The 24210-nt window shown below is 45.0% G+C and overlaps 1 protein-coding gene across 4 annotated transcripts in view; it reads left to right on the plus strand.

Moving 5' to 3' along the window:
• The window catches only part of CLIC5 (chloride intracellular channel 5), a 159863-nt gene that overhangs the window by 94751 nt on the left and 40902 nt on the right, over nucleotides 1-24210 (plus strand). For all 4 annotated transcript variants that reach the window (XM_050950853.1, XM_050950855.1, XM_050950856.1 and 1 more), the window contains 3 exons: nucleotides 15091-15200; nucleotides 15521-15646; nucleotides 17100-17206. In XM_050950853.1, coding sequence (XP_050806810.1) covers nucleotides 15091-15200; nucleotides 15521-15646; nucleotides 17100-17206 — 343 coding nt within the window. The remainder of the gene's footprint in view (nucleotides 1-15090; nucleotides 15201-15520; nucleotides 15647-17099; nucleotides 17207-24210) is intronic.

The following is a 24210-nucleotide window of genomic DNA, read 5'->3' on the forward strand; positions in this document are numbered from 1 at the left end:
TGGTGAGTAGACTCAATCCCTTGGATTCTAAAACAAGGAAAAATCAATCAGGTTCTTAAAAAGAAAGCTTTTAATTAAAGAAAGAAAAGGTAAAATTTATCTCTGTAAAATCAGGATGGAAAATGTTTTACAGGGTACTCAGATTCATATAGACTACAGGGACTCCGCCCCCCACCCAGCCTGAGATTCAAAGTTACAGCAAACAGAGGTAAAAATCCTTCCAGCAAAAAGACACATTTACAAGTTAAGAAAACAAACATAAGACTAATCCGCCTTGCCTGGCTATACTTACAATTTTGTAACATGAAAGACTGATTCAGAAAGATTGGGAACACCTGGGTGTACGTCTGGTCCCTCTTAGCCCCAAGAGCGAACAATGAACAAAACAAACAACACAAACAAAGACTTCCCTCCACCAAGATTTGAAAGTATCTTGTCCCCCTATTGGTCCTCTGGTCAGGTGTCAGCCAGGTTTACTGAGCTTCTTAACCCTTACAGGTAAAAGAGACATTAACCCTTAACCATTTGTTTATGACAGTGCTAAACCCTATTATGTTTACTCTGTGCATAGCAAGAGAACAGCCAATTTGTTTGTTATATTTGTATTCACTTTGCTAGGAGGATTGGTCCAGATACTCCCATACAGAAATATTAATCCCAAAGTAAATCGTTTGCCTACTGAGTGTCTTGACATGCGCTACAGACAGTGATACCAAGAAGGAAACACTGAACCAAATTCTGGATCTGAAACTGAGGAGTGCTGAGCATCTGTAACTCAAACCAATTTCAGTTGGAGTTATAGATGTTCTGCACCGCTCAGGGTTAAGCTCTCTGCACTCACTCACTTACACCTTGTGCAACACCTCTGTCTTTAGTGGGGCTGAATGGCGTAGAAATGTCTAATTCTGCAAAGTGCTGAGCATCTCCAAGGAGTTACTGAGTTCCCTTGTAATCCCAATGAAATCAATAGGCATTGCAGATGGTCAGCACTTCTCTTGGAGTGCTCAGCAACCTACAGGATCAAGTGTTAAATGAAGGTTGATTATGGCTCGCACTGAGGCCAACTGATTAGGTAGGAAATGCTCTCATATTATCATAAAAAAACTCCTTTAGTCCATATATTACAATAGCTGCAAGTTTGCCTGGCTTTTAACAGTGCAAATAAAGTCATGGAATTTCAATAAATAATTCAGCCACAGCTCCAGTTTCAGGTACAGTGTTAACTTTCAGCACCTGGCTGCTGTTTTATTTGTTAGTCTGAGTCTCTGCTTAAAGGCATGGAAATTTGGCTGCAATTCATCAGCATTTGCAGAATGTACAGCATGATGAGATCTCTGTCCCAGACTCAGAGATTTTTAATACATTTGAATTCCAGATGTGCACAGATTTACTTCTTACAAGGAACCTACATGCAGAATTCCAGCACTATGCAGTGGAGACAAAAGCTTTTTGCGTTCTTAGTGTGAAACATCAGAAATTACTCCTGTATCTTTACCTCATCTCCCCTGGAAACAATAATCATTTTACTATAATTTGCTTTATCACTGCTGCTTTATCTCCTGACAGTGGAGATAAAATCTCTAATCTTCATTTTCTACTGCTTTTTAATAAAAAAAAATTAAATCCATTCAGCTCTCAGCCTATAGAAATTTCTACAATAGAAACCATGGTATGTCTACACTGCCATAAAACACCTGTGGCTGGCCTGAGTCAGCTGACTTGGGCTGGCAGGACTCAGGCTAAGGAGCTATCAAATTGCAGTTTGGACATTCAGACTAGGGCTGGAGCCTGGGATCTCAGAGCCCATAGAACCTGAATGTCCACACAGTAATTTTATAGCCCCTTAGCCTGAGCCCTGCAAGCCCAAGTCAGCTGATACAGACCAGCCACAGGTGTTTTTTGGCAGTGTAGACATACTCTATGGTAACTGGTGCTCTATAAATACCCAAGACAGACTGACGGAAGGCTACCAGGCCCTCATATCTTTTTCTCAGAGTTTGAGTCCTTCTGGAGAGATTTGTTTTAAAAAAAATTAAATCCAGCCTTTGCCTAGAACTGAATCCTGATTCTGCTCCCACTGAAGTTGATGGAAGATGTGTCAACTGACTCTGTTGGGAGCAGCCACAGGCCCAGTGTGCCATATTGTAGTCATTCAGTGGAAGCTGTGTACAATGATCAAGGAAAGAATACAGGCCGGTGACTATAGCCTGCAAAAATCTGAAAGCTCCATTACAAGTGTGCAGAGAATGAGCAGCAATTCAATATTACTGTATGCCAGGGCAGGGTGGGATGGTAGTGCTCTTAGTAAACAGCTCGTGATTGTATGCAAACTGCTTCCATCTTCCAGTGCAAAAAAATCTTAGTCACAATACAGCACAGCCATAGTGAAATCTGATGCTTGAGTCAAAGTGCTGACCTTTATGATGTTGGTATGATTAGTTTATGTCTATTTCCTAGTGTGACGGCCTTCACTCAGGGTTGGTTGGTAGGGAAGCGCTGCCTAGAGGTCAGGGCTTAGGCTTGTGACCTGTAGGAGGATTGTTGGTAGGGGAGTCCAGGCCCTCCCACTCAGGGCCATCCGAGGGGTGTCCTCATCTCAAAAAAGATATACTGACACTAGAAAAGGTTCAGAAAAGGGCAACTAAAATGATTAGGGGGTTGGAACGGGTCCCATGTGAGGAGAGATTAAAGAGGCTAGGACTTTTCAGCTTAGAGAAGAGGAGACTAAGGGGGGATATGATAGAGGTATATAAAATCAGGAGTAGTGTGGAGAAAGTGAATAAGGAAAAGTTATATACTTGTTCCTATAATATAAGAACTAGGGACCACCAAATGAAACTAATGGGCAGCAGGTTTAAAACTAATAAAAGGAAGTTCTTCTTCACACAGCGCACTGTCAACCTGTGGAACTCCTTGCCTGAGGAGGTTGTGAGGTCTAGGACTATAACAGGATTTAAAAGAGAACTAGATAAATTCATGGAGGTTAAGTCTATTAATGGCTATTAGCCAGGATGGGTAAGGAATGGTGTCCCTAGCCTCTGTTTGTCAGAGGGTGGAGATGGATGGCAGGAGAAAGATCAGTTGATCATTACCTGTTAGTTTCACTCCCTCTGGGACACCTGGCATTGGCCGCTGTCGGTAGACAGCATACTGGGCTGGATGGACCCTTGGTCTGACCCAGTAGGGCCGTTCTTATGTTCTAACCTAAAGTAACCTAAAGTTATGGACACAGATATGAGTCAAGGAAGCCATCAGAGTATCAGAAAACTGGAAGAATCTCTGACTGGATGGGCTCAGGCATTTGGTCACAAGCTGAGGTGGTTCAAAGGTTTTGGATTTTTTTTAAGCAGAATTTTTTTATTGTTTCTTTAAACAATCAAACACTGCAAGCAGCAAATATTTGGCCACACACTTCTGAAACTTCAAACTATGTTCAGGTTTTGGCAGATTAATTTCAGCTTTTCAATTAAAAAAACCACAACAAATTTTGAAGGAAAGCAGACGTCGTCTGTGATTTTTTCTACTTTTTAAAAACCCCTAGTTTTCAATCCAAAAAGTTTTGACAGAAAATATTTGTCGAACCCTTTTAGTGAGCTTTAGTGACTTTTAGCACTAGCTGATGCTGAGAAGCAGTGATACCTTGTAAAGGTGACTTGAAAAGAAATTTTCTCAAAACTGGGTTTGTGCTGAGATGTGGAAGATTTTTAAATGTTTATTTTTCCCAGGGCTGCCTGGCGGGGGGATAAGTGGGGCAACTTGCCCTGGGCCCCATAGGGGCCCCCATGAGAATATAGTATTCTATAGTATTGCAACTTTTTTTATGGAAGGGGCCCCTGAAATTGCTTTGCCCGAGGCCCCCTGAATCCTCTGGGCGGCCCGGCAGAACCGGCCCCAGGACCAGCTCCTGGGACACTCCACTTCATACCGACTGCCAAGTAGACATCGAGCCACTGATCACTGATCACTGATCACTACCCATTGAACCAATGTAGGCAACTTTCTATCCACCTTATAGTCCATTCATCCAATTCATACTTTTTTAACTTGCTTGCAAGAATTCTGTGGGAGACTGTATCAAAAACATAAGAATGTAAGAACGGCCGTACCGGGTCAGACCAAAGGTCCATCTAGCCCAGTATCTGTAAGTTCTGTAAGTTACTTTTACCCCTGGCTTTTTCCCCATCATCTGTCAGTAGGTTGCCTCCCCCATTCAGTAAGGGTCCCACATTTTCCCTGACCTCCTTCCTGTTGCTAACATACCTGTAGAAACCCTTTTTGTTACCCTTCACATCCCTCACTAGCCTCATCTCCAATTGTGCTTTGACCTTCCTGATTACACCTCTGCATGCTCAAGCAATATTTTTATATGCCTCCCTAGTCATCTGTCCAAATTTCCACTTCTTGTAAGCTTCCTTTTTGTGTTTAAGCTCACAGAAGATTTCTATGTTAAGCCAAGCTGATCGCCTGCCTTACTTGCTATTCTTTCTGCACATCGGGATGGTTTGTTCCTGTACCCTCAATAAGGCTTCTTTAAAATTCAGCCAGCTCTCCTGGACTCCTTTCCCCCTCATATTAGCCTCCGAGGGGATCCTGCCCATCAGTTCCCTGAGGGAGTCAAAGTCTGCTTTTCTGAAGTCCAGGGACTTCAGAAGTCCAGGGAAGTCTAGGTCATTGGCCTGGGTATTGGAGACAGGAGCGTAGCCCACCCAATTAGCACCAGGCCCCACCCAAATCTGAGCATCTGTGTACCCCCTCCCCCCTTCCCTGTAAAAATAGCAGCAGCAGTAGATTGCTCGATGCTTTGAGCAAAAAGAGCATCTCCCTCCAGCTGTTCCAGATTGATTGGTAGCTGCCGCTACTCCCCCTGACCCCCCCCCCCACTACCCAACAGGGACAGAGGGCACTCACTACTAGGGGGAACACCGCTGCACTGCAGGAACCTGTTTGAGGTCCTCTCAGCCCACGGATGGGGAGCCATGCAACCAGAAGCAGCCAGAGTCAGAGCCAGGCAGTTGCAGCAACAGTACAGAGAGGAACAGGGACTGCTGCTTCTGCAGTGTGGGGAACAGTGCATTACATGAGAGGTGCTGGGGAGTGAGATAGGAAATGGGACCCAAGGTGCCAAAGCCAAAAAGGGGCCAGGCCAAGCTCTCTGATCATTGCCTGTCCACCATAAGTTGGGGCCCACCCAAATTTCCATTCCTAGCTACGATCAGAACACCCATATCCTATTCCTGGCACTGCCAGTGACCTTCCAGTCTGTTTTAGAATGTCTATATAAACCAATTAATAATTGCATCTTTTGGATGTGTGGTATACTCCGTACCCACTCCCTGCATGTAAGGCTGATCAGCTCAGTGTAGTTCTGCTGTATGCCAGTAAAGAAACTGGAGTGATGAGTTAGAAGTCAATTAGAGTTCTTGGGAACCAAAAGCTGAAGATGTTGGAGGGAATTCCAACATACAGTCCGTAGCACAATGGGACTCTTATCTCAGCAGAGTCGCTAGGTGCTAATTTAATATAAATAATAAAGCAAAGACGCACTTGTGGGAGTAGGACACAAAGGAAGCACTGTAGTTATGTCCAAATCCCATTTTGTATTAGCTTATGTGAGTACTTGGAATACTATCCTATGGGTGTCACAGTACCAATGTACCCTGTGATACAATAAAACACAGGCCATATAAAGAGTCACCGGACAGTCTCTGCCTGTGTGATATTTTGGTGTAGAAATAAACCATGCAATCCTTTAGGCTTCACAGCAATAATTTGTATAACTTTGATATGGAAAAGCAGAGAATATTCATGGGTAAATGATGTTATCATATGAAAGTGATTTGCAATGTCATACCATCTGTTTCACCCTCTTTAAAGCAGCAGATACCAAGTCTGCGAGTATTTCATGTTGATTGTCATCAAGATAAAGAAGGAGAGATTGATCATAACAATATATTGACTCAAGAAATGGTTCTCTTTTTATTTGTATTTGCAGACCATTTGCTTTTCTCTTCTTTCCTTAATAGTAGATGATCAATATAACTGGGGATTGGAATGATACTTCCTGAATCCTGGCTGCAAAGAACACATCACAGTCTCTGAAATAGGGATGGAACAAACAGTAATTTTTGCTATTAGACTAAATACCAAATATTCTGTTCATAGTTTACCCTTTGTACATCAGAAGGGGTTGACATCTCCATTACATTGCACTGACTCTGCCATGTGTGCTGGAACAGAGCCTAGGTTCTTCATGTGAACAACCTTAGCAGTATAAGAGGGACAAAGCAGCATGGCTTCTAGTGCCTTTTTAATATACTAGAATTCTTTGAGAGTCAGCAAGATAGTGGATAAAGGAGAACTGGTAGATCTAAGCCAAGATTTTCAAAATTTGCTAATGGTTTTAAATGCTTCAGTTTTGGGGTACCCAATTTGAGATATCTTAAAGTGGCCTGATTTTCAGGAAATGTTGAGCACCCACCCTCTGAAAACTGGGCTTCTTTAAGGTGTCTCAGTTTGGGCATCCAGTCATTGAGGCACCCCAAACCACTAGTCACTTTTGAAAATCTTGGTTGCATTTTTTTGGATTTTCAAAAAGGAGAACATCCTTCATGAGAGGCTTCTATGGCAATGAAACCCATTGCCTTGAGGTGAGAGGTTAAATCGGGTCGGCAGCCTTTCAGAAGTGATGTGCCAAGTCTTCATTTATTCACTCTAATTTAAGGTTTTGCGTGCCAGTAATACATTTTAATGTTTTTAGAAGGTCTCTTTCTATAAGTCTATAATATATAACTAAACTATTGCTGTACGTAAAGTAAATAAGGTTTTTAAAATGTTTAAGAAGCTTCATTTAAAATTAAATTAAAATGCAGAGCCCCCTGGACCGGTGGCCAGGACCTGGGCAGTGTGAGTGGCACTGAAAATCAGCTTGCGTGCCAGAGGTTGCCTACTCCTGGGTTAAATTATTGTAATGAATGAGAAACTGGTTAAGAGACAAAATGCAAACAGTAGAAATAAATGGTTACTATGTATTTATCAAGGCAAAAGTTTAATAGCTTAATTGGCCACTATTATAAGTAGAGCTAAAAGTACTAATAGTCTTATTTGGAATGCTGTGCCTGCGTTCCTTTCTTACCATGCGGGACTCACAAAAGTAATAGTAATACTTTACACTTTTATCTGAGGATCTCAAATGGTAATTAACAAAGCCTGACAACATTCCTGGGAGTTGGATATTATTACCCTCTTCTTACAGACAAGGAACCTCAGGCACAGAGGGACTGAACGACTTGCTTAAAGTCACATAGGAAGCCAGTTATCCCTGGTTCTTGGTTCTGTGTCCAACCATGCAGCCATCCTACTTCCCCCAAAGCCATGTTATGATGAGAGACTGTGCCTTTGCCAATTGTGAACTCAACCTTTGAAGGCATCTCCTTACATATGGTGAAAAATTCCAAGGGCAGGTTCAGCTTCCAGTGGCTTATCTCCTTTCCTCACAGATTCTGAATGGGTATCTCCCACAAAATGCATGTTCACTGGCTCTCTCCAACATGCCACTTAACTAGCACTTTGATTATTAATTATGAAATTCAATGGTAACTCCTCAGGGAAGAATCCAAGGATCAAGCCATCTGACTGTTCAGACTAGCATTCAGTTGAACAGCAAGGGTTAGAAAATGGCTCTATTTGTGTATGAATCAGATCTGAAGAGAATAATTGTCACTTCCTCACTATAAATACCTGAGGGATCTCCAAAATACAGTTCTGCCCCCCTTAAGATCCTAAAGGCCACAGGTGTGCAGGGCCACTCCACACCCTTCCACCACCGCGAGATCCTAAATGCCGCAGGAATGCACATCAACCAAGTGACTAATAATGGTGACCAAGTTTGGCTTAAATGAATATAAAATATGTAGGGTTTGGGGGCCAAATATGAACACCACTGTTGGCTGGCTTTTGTGGAGCTGGCTGAAGAGCATCAGCTCTTCCTTTTTTTTTTTTCTTTTTCAAATTTAAAAATTTTATTAAAGTAAATGTTTGAACCCTAGAAAATATTCCATTCCTATTTGGCATATGCACCAATAGTGCCATTTCCAAGTATATGGTTTTTTTTTAAGATTGTTGCTTAGAATTTCCTCTGACAAGAGCTGAAGTCTTGAAGAAGTCCAACAAAGTTTAAACATTAAATAGAGTATGTATTGCTGTTATAGGCTCCTGTTCAGGAAAGTAATGAATATATGCTTAACTCCCATTGAAGTTAACAGGACTTAAGTACATGCGTGAAGACTAGCATATAGTTACCCTGTATTTCAGCTCATAGTTAAATGCTTTCAAGAACTGGGGTTACAGTCAACAAGAAAGTTCTATCTTACACAATGCCTATGATATCTGATTAAGTTCTTAACTGAGACCTACCAGGACCACACTATGAATACACCCTTCTTAGCTGTTCTCTCCATTGATGGCACTCCAAACAGCTTACTGGCTTTAATATTTGGACAAGAACATCTTAAGGAAAAGAAATTAGAAACTCTTCACTACAGCAATGCATTGGCACACTTGATCTCATCTTGTAAATATATAATATGGCACAATAAATAGGATATTTCCTGGCTTGCTCTACATTTCAGATATGGGATTCACTTCCCCTTTGGGTTCTGAGAGTATTTAGAGCAGTGGTCCCCAGCGTGATGCCCGCGGGTGCCATGACGCCTGCCGGGGCATCTATGTGCTCCCGCGTACTGTCCGGCAGCCGAGCATCCGCCAAAATGCCACCAAGAAGAAGTGTCATCCAGAGGTATTGCCGCTGAAATGTTGCTGATTTTCGGCGGCATTTCAGCGGCGACACCTCTGGATGACGCTGCTTCTCAGTGGCATTTTGGTGGTGACGCCTATTGATGTTGCTGCTTCTCAGCGGCATTTCGGCAGATGCTCATCCGCCAGCCACGATCTTCGGTGGCTCATTGTCCAGCGCCCACCAGACGAAAAAGGTTGGGGACCACTGATTTAGCGTAAGGGTCAAAAGGCAGACTCCTTCCCAATTATAAAACAAAGAGGGCATAACACTGTAGCATGAAATTAGATTTGATAATAAGAACGATAAATTGAATCTCTCGTTAATCCTCACCAGGAAATATTTGGATCAATTAGTGTTCCTGCTTCTGCTAACTTGTTAAAATTCCTTTGAAAAAGAAAAGTATATGAGCATCATCAAAAACATCTGCATACAAGCCACTGTATCCAAAGGGACCTGAAAAAAACTTCATCCCATTATGCAGAATAGTCCCAGTGCAGTGAAAAATTAAAACACCAGGATACATTCTGATCCTCCAGAAATCCAGCACCTTCCAATATTCTGCTACAATACTTAAACTGGATGCTTAGTCATTTTTATTATTGTAATTATTGACAGTATTGTTTTGCATTTCAAGTTGTTGCATTCTGGGAATAATTGGAAGTGAAGCTGCATGTTTTTTATAAAGTTAATTAAAATAATGTTCACTTCCCTCTGTGAGATGGTATATCAGAGTGGGCACACCAACTGGACTATTTCAGGAATGAGTAAGAGAGCCTATTACATTTACTATATTATAATAGCTTGCATTTAGAGAGAATCTATTGATCACAGTTATTAACTACATTGGTCAGCGCTTGGGGCCTCTAGGTACTGGTTGATACTATTAATAAATACTTGAAACAAGCTCATAAAATTACTGAGACCTGTTTTTAAACTCACTTGATTTTCTTCTTCAGTTAATTATCAACCCCCCTGTTCTCCTCTACCCTTCACTGTAGAATTAATAAATTAAAAGTAGGTGAACTATTTATGGAGGTGTCTCCTATATGTAATAAGACAGAACATCCCATTCATTCTTCCCCTCACTTACTTAGAGGCAAGCAGCTGGTGAGATGGTGGAGTTGTCCTAATATGTTTACACTGAGTTCCAGGGGAGGATCCTCTTGTAATTGGACTTTTAGTATTTAAGAATCTGGAGGCTCAGCAGAAAAATAACAGACACCTTTTACTAGCAGTTAAATCCTTTGAGCAAACTGGGATGTTTCAAAGATGGAGGGAGACAGTTCGAGAAAAATCCCACTCCCCACAAACTCTATAGCATTATCAAGTTATAAGCAGTAAGAGTCTGATCCTGCAAACCTTAGAGTACTCCTTACTCACTTGAGTAAGGATCACTCATATACATCAAGGTATGTAGGGTCAGGCCCTTATTCACAAGAACATATAGACATTGGCTGATTAGTGTTTCTGAGGGCAAGAAGTGATTACTGAGCAGTCATGAGAGCTTTGTTACCCTTCCATGGGTATATTCATTACACTCCAGATACTTTAAGAAATATAAATTTTCAGAAAATTTTAGCTTCGCTCCTGAACCACCTACCTACAGTCCCCAAATCCAACCCCAGTTACTATCAAGGAAAAAGTGTCCGCATTAAATCTGGTGAGGAAACATATATTGTCAAGTTTCTGTCTTATGGATGAATGTCTGATCCAGTTCACTGTGCAACAGAGACCACATACTGTATGCAATTGGGCTTCAATGGCAAATTCACTTTGAATAGCAGCAAGAACAAATCCAATTTCTTCAATTTGCCAGTTATTAGCTTCTCTCTTTCTTGTCCACTGCATTGGCTTTTTATTTGGACTAAGATGTTATTTATTCTCTACACTGTGCTGGACAAGTGTACAATGCACTTTTATTTAATTGCTATGTAGGTGCTATCATGCAAACATGTTTTCCTTAGGAAGTTCAATCTGAGTAAGCCTCCGAAGCTGCCTTTTCTTCCCCTTCTCTTCCTGTCATATTAACAGACTTCACAAATGATCCAAGAGTGTTCTGCTTGCCCTTTGAAGTTGTTACCTATATAAGGTTTTTTTTCTTGTTCCGATTGTTGCATATTAAAATACTGGCTGCTATTATTAGTAATGAGGAAGGACTCACTGAACTAACAGAGCCGTGCCTATATTTTCTGCAAAGAGAAAGTATGGTCTAATGGATACATTGCATTACTGGGGAGAGTGGGTTCCAGTGTTCCCTCAAAATTTGTACATCCGTGTGCGGAATGAATTTTGTTGTGTGACACGTCACCTTCATATTGGTGCACATAACAAAATTTATGTGGCGGGGGTGGGGCCGAGGGGTTTGGAGTATGGGAGGGGACTCAGGGCTGGGGCAGAGAGTTGGGATGTGGGGGGGATGAGGGCTCTGGCTGGGGGTGTGGGCTCTGGGGTGGGGCTGGAGATGAGGGGTTTGCGGTGTGTGAGGGGGCCCAGGGCTAGGGCAGATGGTTGGGGTGTGGGGAGGAGATGCAAGCTCTGGGATAGGGCCGGGGAGGAGGAGTTTGAGGTGCAGGTTGCCCCAGGGCTGCAGTGGGGAGAGAGGACTTCCCCCAGCCTTCTCTCGTCGCAGCAGCTCAGGCCGGGGAAAAGGCATCTCTCCCCAGCTGTGGCAGCTCCAGCAGGGCTGGGCTGGGCCAAGGGAGAGGCTCCTCTCCCCGGCAGCACTGGTGGGCCTGAGCCAAGCTGAGGGAGGGGCTCCTCCCCCCCCGGCTTTGGGAAGTCTGTGGCAGGTCTGTGCTGGGGCCAGCAGGGTGGGGCACCTCACCCCACCAAAGCAAGTCTGTACTGGAGCTGGCAGGGAGGGGCGCCTCTCCCCACCGCAGCCCTGAGCCACTGCATGGGGCTTAATAGGCATCTGTGCAGCTGCACAGCTTAGAGGGAACTTAGGTGGGTTCTATTGTGCATTTTGCCACTGACTGGCTGTGTGACCTGTGGTAACATTTCACAATTACTTTGCGCGAAGTGCTGGGCAACAGTGAATCAGTCACAATGGAATTAATAAACCGGTGTAAATGACAGGTGTAAGGCCCATTGTCTACACTGATCTCTCCTTGGACTCAGTGGCCAATATATTGTTCTCCAAATGTTTACCCATATAATAGGTTGTCTGTAGCTTCAGTGGAATTGCTATGATATTAGGAAGGGGAAATTTTGGCTTCAGGCCAGCATATCCACTTACAGCACTAGCCTCATTTCAGGAAAAGTAAGAAGTTAACAGGCACTGGTGCTGGTTTAATGGATGTAATTTCACAATAATTACTTGGGTCCAACAATGTGAAAGGGCCCTGTTTTCCATGGTTACTCAGTGTCTGATCTTACCATGCAATTTGCAGAACAGAAATAACTATGTTATGTTGCAGTGCAGTGCAAAATTGGGCTACTCCATTTCCCAGGGATTTGTGCAAATGTATTTTCTTCAGCTTTACCCCCGTGTCTGCTATTTCCGTGTCAAAATCAAGTGCATGATGAACCCATAGTTTCAAGTAGAGAGGCACTTGAACCAAACCTTCAGATTTGAATGTCCTGAATCTCTGAGAGTGTTTTAATCAGAACCTATATCCAAATTAGAGTTTTTCAAATGGCCCCTATCTTTCAGACTGGACCAAAACTTTGGGTGTGGTTGAAATCCTGGATTTCGACTGGAATTTAGCAGATTGAGTCAATCTAATGTCTCTGCAAACCGAGCCTCACCTTAAAATGAGCCCAGGTCACCTGAAAGGTTCATGATCTTTAGCAGCAAATCTTTCACTAAAACAGCCTGAGTATGGTAAAAACAGGCAAGTTCTATCTGGTTTATGGTTGTGTTGCAAATGTAAGGGGACTGTTGGCGCCTTACTAAAACTCAGCGAGGTTTGGGTTTTTTTGGTAGGCTAACTCCCAGTACCAAAAGGAAGGGGAAGGGTCGATGGGAAATCAGAACCCTGAGATTGACAGTTCCCAGAAACAATAGGGAGAGGCCAGTCCTCCAAGTCAGACTGATTGACAGGGCAGGCAGCCTAATGAGGGAGTTAGGACTTGGAGGCTAGGGGGTCCTGTCCTCCCTCTGATTGAGCTGGAATTGCTGGAATCATCCTCTGTGGGGTTGAGCTAAGGAGAGAGCAGGGGCCCAAGCTGAGCTGGGGAGTGGAGCCATGCCAGCCAGAAAACCAGAGAAGCAGGCCAGGGATCAGGTCAGTGCTGGGAGCAGAGCCACAGAAGCAGCCCAGAGAGCAGACCTGTTCTGGGAGCAGAACTATAGCAACCAGAGCCAGAGGATCCAGAAAAGCAGCCCAGGGGTCTAGAGGCAGAGCAACATCAGCGCTGAGGCAGAACGGAGCTGGTGCTGGAGCCCTCTGGAACCAGGTGCGGTGAGCAGCCAGCTGGATAGAGTGGGGGAGGCCCTGGGCAGGGGCCCAGTGTGGGGAGACACCCCAGCCAAGACACCTTACAGGCCCAACTTGGGGGGGGATCGGGGATTGCAACCCTGATGTGTGGGGGGGGTTGATGCTGGGAATGAGGGTCCTGCCACTTAGAGCCTGAAGGCATGTGGCCACTGCCAGAGCATAGAGCAAGTGTCCAACCTGCAGCGTCCCTGCAGCACAGCCAGAGCCTGAGGAGGAGGCCTGGGACGTGTGAGGAACAGACTGTGAACTTCCCTTATATTCCAGAGACGCTGTTTGTGATGTCCCCATACCACAGAGTGGGGTTATGTGTTTTCCTTTAACCTTTCCCATTTTTTCCATATCTTTTAAAAAAACTGATTGCTGTTTAATAAATTGTATTTGCTTTGAACTGTATGTAAGGATCAGTGGGTCAGGGAAGCATCCAGTGTGGAGACAGCACCCCGGAGTGGGGACACCCTAGCCCCTGCCCTAAGTGACCACAACAAGGTTAGGGGTCGAGCCCCCCAGCAGTCCTGGGCCCAGCCTTGTTGGGGTTATGAGGACTCTGCCACACAGGAGAGTGGAAGGGGAGCCGTCGAGGTCAGGGAGGCCTTTGGGTAAAGGAAGTGGGAGTGAGGACTTAGATCTTTTTGCTAGCTCATTTCACTGGGGTAGTGTATAAGCCAGGAAAGTTCCCCACAATAGCAGGACCATTCCGCCGCTTATGCGGAGCTACAGTATTTAGAAGTTATTCCTGCTCTAGGACACACTAATGCTACCTCTCAGTTTCAGTACCAAGGAGACAAAACTTTTGAGAGCAAACTGTAATGCAATATTTTTTCTAAAGAAAAGAACATGTATTTGCTAAATTATTTCATCACCCATATCCCAGACCTACTCTGTATGCATAAATCATAGTTATTCAGCCCATATAAGTAAACAAGGGAAGGTTGGTTGCTTCACCAGGATCATAAGAATCTTTAAACACTTTGATACCACAAATTAAAATTGAGTGTATCAAAACTGTTATCATCCTTTAAGCTTTGGCCATCCTGGTAATTATTATGCAAGGATGTTGACCTTGGATACAGCTTTTGCCCAGCTTAGGCAGTGTTGCTTGTATCTTTACATGGCTAAGGACCATAAACTTCTGAAGGAAAAAACAGGCCATTTCCTCGATGCTAAGACTAACAGTTTTTCAGTGTCTTGCAGCTGTTTGTAGGAAACTCAGAGGCTACTAGGGATGGGCACAGATTGGAACTCTGGTGCAAACATCTCCCTTGAACTTTGCAAAAGTTCAGATTTTGGTCTGGATCCAAATGTCTTAGTTTGAGCCCTATTTCTTCTATTGATGTAAACTAGAACTCCAGATCCAAATATCCCTGGATGTGGAAATGCTTGGATTCTGATCTGGAAGTCTTCTCCTGGGTCCTTTTTTGATAGGGACTGAGGGGCAGAGCCTCCGCTGGTGTGAAAGTGTCATAGGTCCATCGAAGTCCCAAGAAGATGACAATCTACATCAGCTGAAGACCTGCCCCTGAGTTTTCTAACAGTCCTGTTACACAGCAGTTTTTATGTGGAAAAGGAAATTAAGAGTCTGTACAATGTTCCAAAACTAGCTAAACAATGGCTAGGGACACACTTTCCCTAGCCAGACCTTGTGTCATGATATGGGCTAGGATATTCACTCAAACTACTGGCCAAAGCTAAGCCTGGAGTAATTCCATTACTCTGTTGGTGATAACCTACAGTGCTGTTGCCTGATATTGTTTATTTTCAGTCTGGTAATTTTAATGTCAAAATCCAGTTTTCCTTCTCAGAGGATGTGAGCAGAGTCATGGTGCATACTCATTATTTTCCCTTTCTTTCCCCTAGGCTGGTGTAGATGGAGAGAGTATTGGGAACTGTCCTTTTTCGCAGCGTCTCTTCATGATCCTCTGGCTCAAAGGGGTTGTGTTTAATGTCACCACAGTTGACCTGAAAAGGTAACAAGTTATTGGTTAATTTATTTGAAAACCATCACAGTGGCCCATAGTATGCTCTTTATTTGAAACACACCTTCCCTCTCATTGGCTTCAGTGGGCTTTGCATCAGGCACATAGTGCCAAAGACACACAACAGAGCAGTTGAGATTCAGTTTCTTGATTATTTGTAGAAAAAATATTTTGTGTATTAAATAGGACTCTTTCAAAATACTTTGAATACTGAATGAAATAAGTGGATGCAAGTGACTGGTTTCCTGAGCTGGAATTGCTGTGATGATAAATGTCTGGTGATAATGTGAATTGTCCTTTTCTGTCTGCAGAAAGCCAGCTGATCTACACAATTTGGCCCCTGGGACCCACCCGCCATTCTTGACTTTTAATGGGGAGGTCAAGACTGACATCAACAAAATCGAGGAGTTCCTGGAGGAGATGCTTGCACCACCAAAGTAACAAATTGTGCTTTATTGTCAGAGTTTGTTAGGAATGGAGGAAGATGTTCTCTCTGGAGCTTATAAGAAGCTCCCAGTCCTGCAACAGGAGTAGTCTTTACCCATAGAACAGTCCAGCTGACTTCAGTGGGTCTGCTTGCATGTGTAAAGGCTGCTTGCATGATTAATACTTGCAGGATGTTTTCTCCTCACACAGAGCACAACACTGAACAAAGCCTTGGTGAGACCCAAACTGGAATAGTGTGTCTGTTTGTGGTGTCCACATTTTAAAAAAGGATGTTGAAAAATTGGATTGGATGTAGAGAAGAGAATGATTTAAAGGCTGGAGAAAATGCCTTTTAGTGAGATACTAAGGGAGTTCAATATGTTTAGTTTAGCAAAAAAGAAGACTGAGAGGTGACTTGTTTACAATATCTAAATATCTTCATGACAAGAAAATACCAGGTACTAAAAGGATTTATAATCTAGAGGTGAAAGGTAGACAAGAAATTAAAGCCAGACAAATTCAAGTTAGAAATAAGGCACAAATATTTAACAGTGAGGGTGTTTAATCATTGGAACACGCTACCAAGAGTAGTGGTAAATTCCCCATCTCTTGATGTCTTCATATCAAGACTGAATGCCTTTCTGGGAGGTCTGCTTTAGCCAAACCCAAATTATTGGTCTCAAAACAGGGGTAACTGGGTGAAATTCTCTGGCCTGTGCTATACAGGAGGTCATATTAATGATCTAATGGTCCTTTCTGGCCTCAAGTTCTACGAATCTGAAAAATGTCTAGGTTCATTATATGGCATTTTCACTTTCTATTGAATCATCAGCTGTTGGCCAGTGATAGAGGCAGGAGATCAGATGTGCTAGAACATTTTAGAGCCCTAGCCAAGACCCACTGAAATCAATGAGTGTCCTTACGTTGACTTCAGTGGGCTTTGGATCAAGCCCTTAATCTGCTCTGGTCTTTCAAATCAATATGTTCCTTTGCCCCAGATGTCTCTTTAAAAAAAAACACACACAGAATCAAAACTCCACACTTGTCCAGCTTTTTTCTACTAATACTCCTTGCTGTTACATTCTAGGCTATATTTTCAGCACTGGGAATTAAGCACAGGTCTGCCATTGATAATACAGGGAATTTGCTGCCAAACTCCCCCACAGCCTGCTAGAAATCTACGTCTCTTTCTGATTTAAGGCCGCTGTACCTTAGCTGCTGGTCACATTAAGCGCTTGTCATAAAACCATCACCGTGTAACTTTCCAAATGGCGGGCTCCCCAGGACAGCAGAATTATTAAGAGGGTTTTGTCAAACTGTCATGCTGAGATAAATGACAGCGTTAATTACCGTTCTGGGAACAGGGATATTTTCCCTCCTCTTTCTCTAAACAGCATTTGTGATTATCAGTGTATTGCTGTAACAATAGAACATTTTTTTCCAGATGGCTCCTCTCCTTTTCAGGTACCCCAAGTTGGCTGCTGTACATCGTGAATCAAACACCGCAGGGATAGATATCTTCTCCAAATTCTCTGCATACATAAAAAACACCAACCAGCAGGACAATGCCGGTGAGTAGGGTGCACTACCAACTCTTTCATTTAAAAAATGAAGCACATTGTCATTGTCAAGGTTTTTCCCCTACTTTGAACTTTAGGGTACAAAAAGTGGGGACCTGCATGAACACTTTTAAGCTTAATTACTAGCTTAAATCTGGTACGCTGCCACCAGCCAGAATTTAGTGTCTGGCACTGTCATGGTATGAACCCCCACTCTGAACCTTAGCGTCCAAAAGATGAGGTACCAGCATGAACCCCCCTAAGCTTAATTACCAGCTTATATTTTGTAGTGCTGCCACCAACCAGGACTTGCAGTGCCTGGTACACTCTGGGCACACCAAAACCTTCCCAGGAGACCCCAAGACCCAGACTCCCTGGATCTTAACACAAGGAAAGTAAACCCTTTCCCCCACCGTTGCCTCTCCCAGGCTTCCCCTCCCTGGGTTACCCTGGAAGATCACTGTGATTCAAACTCCTTGAATCTTAAAACAGAGAGAAATCAGGCTTTTCCTCCCCCCTTCTCTCCTTCCTCCCACCAATTCCCTGGTGAGTGCAGACTCCCTCCTCTTGGGTCTTACACAAGGTAGCCAAAAATCAATCAGGTTCTTAAAAAAAAAAAAAGGTTTTAATAAAAGAAAGAAAAAAAGTAAAAGTTGTCTCTGTAAAATCAAGATGACAAATGTTACAGGGTCTTTCAACTTATAAACACTAGAGAAAATCCTCCCCCTAGCACAAATACAAGTTTCAGCAACAGAGATACAATCCTTCCAGCAAATACACATTTGCAAATAAACAAAACAAACAAAAAGACTAAACCGCCTTCCTAATTGGTACTTACTAAATTGAACAGAAGAGACTGTTTCAGAAATTTGGAGATATCTGCTTACATGTCTGGTCCCTCTCAGAACTCAGAGAGAACAAAAACCCCGCGAAACAGCCCAGAACAAAAGCTCCCTCCACCGAGATTTGCCGGTATCTTGTCTCCTGATTGGTCCTCTTGTCAGGTGTTCCAGGTTCACTGTTTGTTAACCCTTTACAGGTAAAAGAGATATTAACCCTTAACTATCTGTTTATGACAGGCACACTTTCTGTTCCCCCAAAACCTTCCCTGGGGAACCCAGACCCAAGCCCCTTGGGTCTTAAAACAAGGAGAAATTAACCATCCCCCTCCTTTTCCCCCCAGACTTTCCCCTCCCTGGGTTGCCTTGAGAGGCTTCACACTGATCCAAACTCCTTGGATCTTAAAACAAGGAGGAATTAACCACCCCCCTCTTTTCCCCCCACCAATCCCTGGTGAGTTCAGACTCAATCCCTTTGATTTTAAAACAAGGAAAAATCAATCAGGTTCTTAAAAAGAAAGCTTTTAATTAAAGAAAGAAAAAAAGTAAAAGTTATCTCTGTAAAATCAGGATAGAAAATGCTTTACAGTGTACTCAGATTCATATAGACCAGAGGGACCCCCCCTCCAGCCTTAGATTCAAAGTTACAGCAAACAGACGTAAAAATTCTTCCAGCAAAAAGACACATTTACATGCTGAGAAAACAAACATAAGACTAATCCGCCTTGCCTGGCTATTACTTACAATTTTGAAACATGAAAGACTGATTCAGAAAGATTGGGAAAGCCTGGGTGTACGTCTGGTCCCTCTTAGCCTCAAGAGCTAAAACAAAAAGCGCAAAGACTTCCCTCCAACAAGATTTGAAAGTATCTTGTCCTCCTATTGGTCCTCTGGTCAGGTGTCAGCCAGGTTTACTGAGCTTCTTAACTCTTTACAGGTAAAAGAGACATTAACCCTTAACCATCTGTTTATGACAGTCATTCATATATTTCATGTCATTGGCATATTCTAAGATATGCCCAAGTGGTGTAAGGTATTATTGCCAATCAGTTTGGGCCAGTGAATTTAAAGGAGTTACTCCAAATTTGCACCAGTCTAATGAAGATCAGGAGCTGCTCCCAGGTGTCTCAGGATTGTGTTTAGTTGGCACAGCTGGTTTGCTGTTGTAGCCTGCACAATAGTGACATCTTATTTAAAAATTAATTAGGAGAAGGGAGTGATCTGATTTGGCTTCTTAGCCTGTGTTATTGCAGACGAGATGCTCCAATCCTCCCCTTTAAAGCACTCATACAGAAGTGTCAAAAATAAATAAATGCTTCTTAGTACCTCTGTGACATGCACAGTTGGAGCTAAAGCTGTCCCCTCAGCTCAGTGCAGCTACACTTCTCCTCTCCCACCAGAGAGCCAGATCCTCAGCTGGTGTCAATTAGTCTATGCCACTTGTCCCCAAACGTCTCAGGATCACGACCCCCCCTTCCCCCATTTGCACCTCCTACCCTGAGCCAGGGCCAGGACTGGGGTCATGGCTTGGAGGGGGAGGGTGGGATGTGGACAGAGGTAAGGGTGCTGAGGCTGGGGCCACAGCTGTGGGTGGGGGCAGGGCTGGGAGTGGAAAACCAGCCAGGGGCCAAGGCCAGTGGCCGAAGGCCGAGGCCAGCAGCTGAGACCCCAGGCGCACAGCCAGGAGTGGAGCCCCAAGCGTGGGGCTAGCAGCTGGAGCCGGGGTGGGGGCCAGGAGCAGAGCTGCGTGGCACTCCCTTCCTGCCTCTCATGCAGGCTGGCCCAGGCCTCAGCCACGCACCTGAACGTTCCTCCATGCCCCCTAAGGGGGCGCACCCCACACTTTGGGAACCTCTGATCTGTACCAATTTATACCTGCTGAGGATCTGTCAGATTGTTTTCAATCACTCTTGAGGTTGCACCTTACCTGAGATCTTAAAGTCTGCTGGGCAAGTTCTGGGTTTTCTCTTTGTGTTAAGCCCACACACATGTATTGCTGATCAGATGGGAAGTTAATCTTGTGGTTAGATTCGAGAGATACAGGTTTGGGTCCCAGCTCTGCCACAGACTCCCTGTGTGACCTTGTAGTTAGAGTACATTGTGATGGGACACCCCCCCACAAGCCTAACGTGTGTCCCTGCTCATAGGCAGTGCCAATTAAGTGCACCTGCAAACCATGCTCTACCTGGAGAAGGGGAACTTAGAAAGGTGAAGCTGGCCACAGAGTTGGGAGGTGAGGAAGGAAGTTTGCCCAAGAAGAGACAGCCCAGAAGCCATGGAAGCCCAGCGCAGCCCAAAACAGTGGCTAGCCTCCCCTCCCCCACCCTTATTTAGGGCAGACAACCACTGCAGCCTGGAGAAGAGCTCTGGATGTTTGCTCTCTGTCAGTGATCGGTAGCTGGACTGAGGAGCAGTGCTAGGGACTGGAGACATTGAGCTTGCCCAGGAGTGAGGGCTCCAGAAGGCACCCAGAGGCAAAAGACGTAAAGAGACAACAGCCAAGCCCAGGCTGAGAGCCGGCTGATGACATACGTCTACACTGCAGAATTATGAATGCTGATTTGAATGAGCCTCTGCATTAACAGCAGCTTAATGGCAGGTCAAGAGTGTGAATTTAAAGGTAGGCGCATCAGATAAATTCCTTTAATGGTAGAAGGCTACTGACAGGAAGCAGAGTAAATGATGACAGCACCACGGTATCAAGTTATCGACACTTTCTGATGGTTCTGTTTCCTATCAGTTGATATGTCTTCTTAAAAAACACCCAAAACAAGCTGAAAATGGAGAGGGAAAAGTTATAGGAACTGATCCTAATCTCATTTCTACTATATTTAAACCAGTGTAACTGCACTGAAGCAAGTGGATGTAGTCTTGTTTACAACAGTATAAGTGAAATCAGCATTAGGCCCTGGTCCTTAGACCACCATGAGTTGAAACCATCCCTGCAATCGCCCAGAGCAGCCAAGGGGCTTCTTTAAATTACAGTGGCTGCAGCATCCTACAAGGACAGAATGCTGTGTTCCCAGCTCCCATTTGACATCTAACATGCCCGGCACATGGAAGTGGGGATGGGTGGTATAGAGCTGGCTATTAACATCTCTGTACAGTGTGAGCGCTCCCCTGGGACAGCAAATCCAGGACATCCCCTTTTAGGGCCACTATGTGGCTGCTTTGCAATCGCTGAACAGCACAAAAGCAGCTGGATTAGAGGCTGAGGATTGAGGCCCAGACTTCAGTGGGCATTAGGTGACTAAATAACTTTGAGTAACCAGGCCAGAGCCCTTAAGTTCACAGCACATCCCTGATGAGTCGTGTTTTATTTCTTATCACTTCAGTCCTATTTTAGGAAAGAGTGAAATCAGGGAGGTATGCCCTCCTCTGCCTACCCTTGACAATCAGCTTAGTTGTGAAACCTCTCTTTGTCACACACATACCTCTGCCCCACCCACCCCCTGTAAGTGCAAGGTTCACCAGCAAAACCCTAGGTCCATAGGTGGCAGGTATAATAGGCCAGGAGACTCTGAGCCTCCCCAGTGCAGCCACTGCAACCTGCCGCTGGATGCCTGGGCAATGGTGGCCCCGCCTGTTCTCTGTCTCTTCCCATCCCTGCTCTGCCTCTTCCCTGATGCCCCTAGTGTCCACCGCTGCCTGGCTGAGTCCCTCCTCTCCACCACTCCACCCGCCTTCCCCTACAAGGCCCCCACTGCCCTACATCCCTTCTCTCCTCCATCCCCCTCCCTCACAAGGTGCCCCCCTGCCCACTGTATCCCTCCTCTTCTCCCCTGCAAGGTCCCCCTGCCCACCATATCCCTTCTCTCCCCCCTTCTCTCCTGCAAGGTCCCCCCACCCACCGTATCTCTCCTCTTCTCCCCCTCCTCCCCTGCAAGGTCCCCCTGCCACCATATCCCTCCTCTCTCCCCTCCTCTCCTGCAAGGTGCTCCCACCCACCATATCCCTCCGCTTCCCCCTCCTCCCCTGCAGGCGTGGTTCTAGGAATTTTGCTGCCCCAAGCATGGCAAGCAGGCTGCCTTCTGCGGCGGTCCGCTGATCTCGCGGCTTCGGCGAATCCTCTGCAGGCACGCCTGCGGGAGGTCCGCCAAAGGCGTGGGACCAGCGGACCCTCCGCAGGAAAGCCGCTGAGCGCCCCCTACGGCTTGCCACCCCAAGCACGCGCTTGGTGTGCTGGGGCCTGGAGCCACCCCTGCTCCCCTGCAAGGTCCTCCTGCCCACCATATCCCTCCTCTCCCCCCTCCTCTCCTGCAAGGTGCCCCCTCCCACCGTATCCCTCCTCTTCTCCCCCCTCCTCCCCTTCAAGGTCCCCCCGCCTGCCATAGCCCTCCTCTTCTCCCCACTCCTCCCCTCCCCCCATCCACTATATCTCTGCAGATAGTGGGGGCCTCACGGGGAAGGAGGGTGGAGGAGCGGAGGGATGTGGGGAGCAGCAGGCGGCGGGGGCCTCGTGTGGGAGGCAGGGAGGAGAGGAGAGATGTCATGAGTGGGGGGAGTGGAGTGGGGTGGAGGCCTGGGGCAGAGCTGGGGTGGAGTGTGGGCAGGGCCATGTGTGGAAGAGGTGGGCAGGGAGCTAGGTTCCCCCAGGGGATGCTTCATCTGCTGCCCATGTCCAGGTCTCCTTTATCTCATGAAGCTAGCCCTCTCAGCCTGTACTTTCACTGGACTCCAGCTACTGGGAGCACCAACAGTCAGCATGGTAGCAGACCCACCTACCTTGCCTATTATCTACCTTCTGCCTGATCCAGTCCCGAAGATCATAGAGCCAAACGTCAGGTGATCCGTGGGCTGCAGGCACTCCCATGCTGAGAGATATTTGAACTTTTTTTAGGCTCCAGCCACTATTTTAATCCTTAAACCTAATAACGCATTCCTCAGTAATCTTTTACGGCTGCACAAATTAATTAGTTGACTTTTAATAAGAACATAAGAACGGCTGTACCGGGTCAGACCAAAAGTCCATCTAGCCCAGTATCTGTCTACCAACAGTGGCCAATGCCAGGTGCCCCAGAGGGAGTGAAACTAACAGGCAATGATCAAGTGATCTCTCTCCTGCCATCCATCTCCATCCTCTGATGAACAGAGTTTAGGGACACCATTCTTTACCCTTCCTGGCTAATAGCCATTTATGGACTTAGCCACCATGAATTTATCCAGTTCCCTTTTAAACATTGTTATAGTCCCAGCCTTCACAACCTCCTCAGGTAAGGAGTTCCACAAGTTGACTGTGCGCTGTGTGAAGAAGAACTTCCTTTTATTTGTTTTAAACCTGCTACCTATTAATTTCATTTGGTGACCCCTAGTTCTTGTATTATGCGAATAAGTAAATAACTTTTCCTTATCCACTTTCTCCACATCACTCATGATTTTATATACCTCTATCATATCCCCTCTTAGTCTCTTCTTTTCCAAGCTGAAGAGGCCTAGCCTCTTTAATCTTTCCTCGTATGGGACCCTCTCCAAACTCCTAATCATTTTAGATGCCCTTTGTCAAGGTTTTTTCCTCCACTTTGAACTTTAGAGTACAAAAAGTGGGGACCCGCATGAACACTTTTAAGCTTAATTACTAGCTTAAATCTGGTACGCTGCCACCAGCCAGAATTTAGTGTCTGGCACACTTTCTGTTCCCCCAAAACCTTCCCTGGGGAACCCAGACCCAAACCCCTTGGGTCTTAAAACAAGGAGAAATTAACCATCCCCCTCCTTTCCCCCCCCCAGACTTTCCTGTTCCTGGGTTGCCTTGAGAGGCTTCGCACTGATCCAAACTCCTTGGATCTTAAAACAAGGAGGAATTAACCATCCCCACTCCTTTCCCCCCACCAATCCCTGGTGAGTTCAGACTCAATCCCTTTGATTTTCAAACAAGGAAAAATCAATCAGGTTCTTAAAAAGAAAAAAAAAGTAAAATTTATCTCTGTAAAATCAGGATGGAAAATGCTTTACAGGGTACTCAGATTCATATAGACTAGAGGGACCCCCCGCCCAGCCTTAGATTCAAAGTTACAGCAAACAGGTAAAAATCCTTCCAGCAAAAAGACACATTTACAAGTTAAGAAAACAAACATAAAACTAATCCGCCTTGCCTGGCTATTACTTACAATCTTGAAACATGAAAGACTGATTCAGAAAGATTGGGAAAGCCTGGGTGTACGTCTGGTCCCTCTTAGC

This window comes from Gopherus flavomarginatus, chromosome 4, assembly GCF_025201925.1.
Source record: "Gopherus flavomarginatus isolate rGopFla2 chromosome 4, rGopFla2.mat.asm, whole genome shotgun sequence".
Classification (NCBI taxonomy): domain Eukaryota; kingdom Metazoa; phylum Chordata; order Testudines; family Testudinidae; genus Gopherus; species Gopherus flavomarginatus.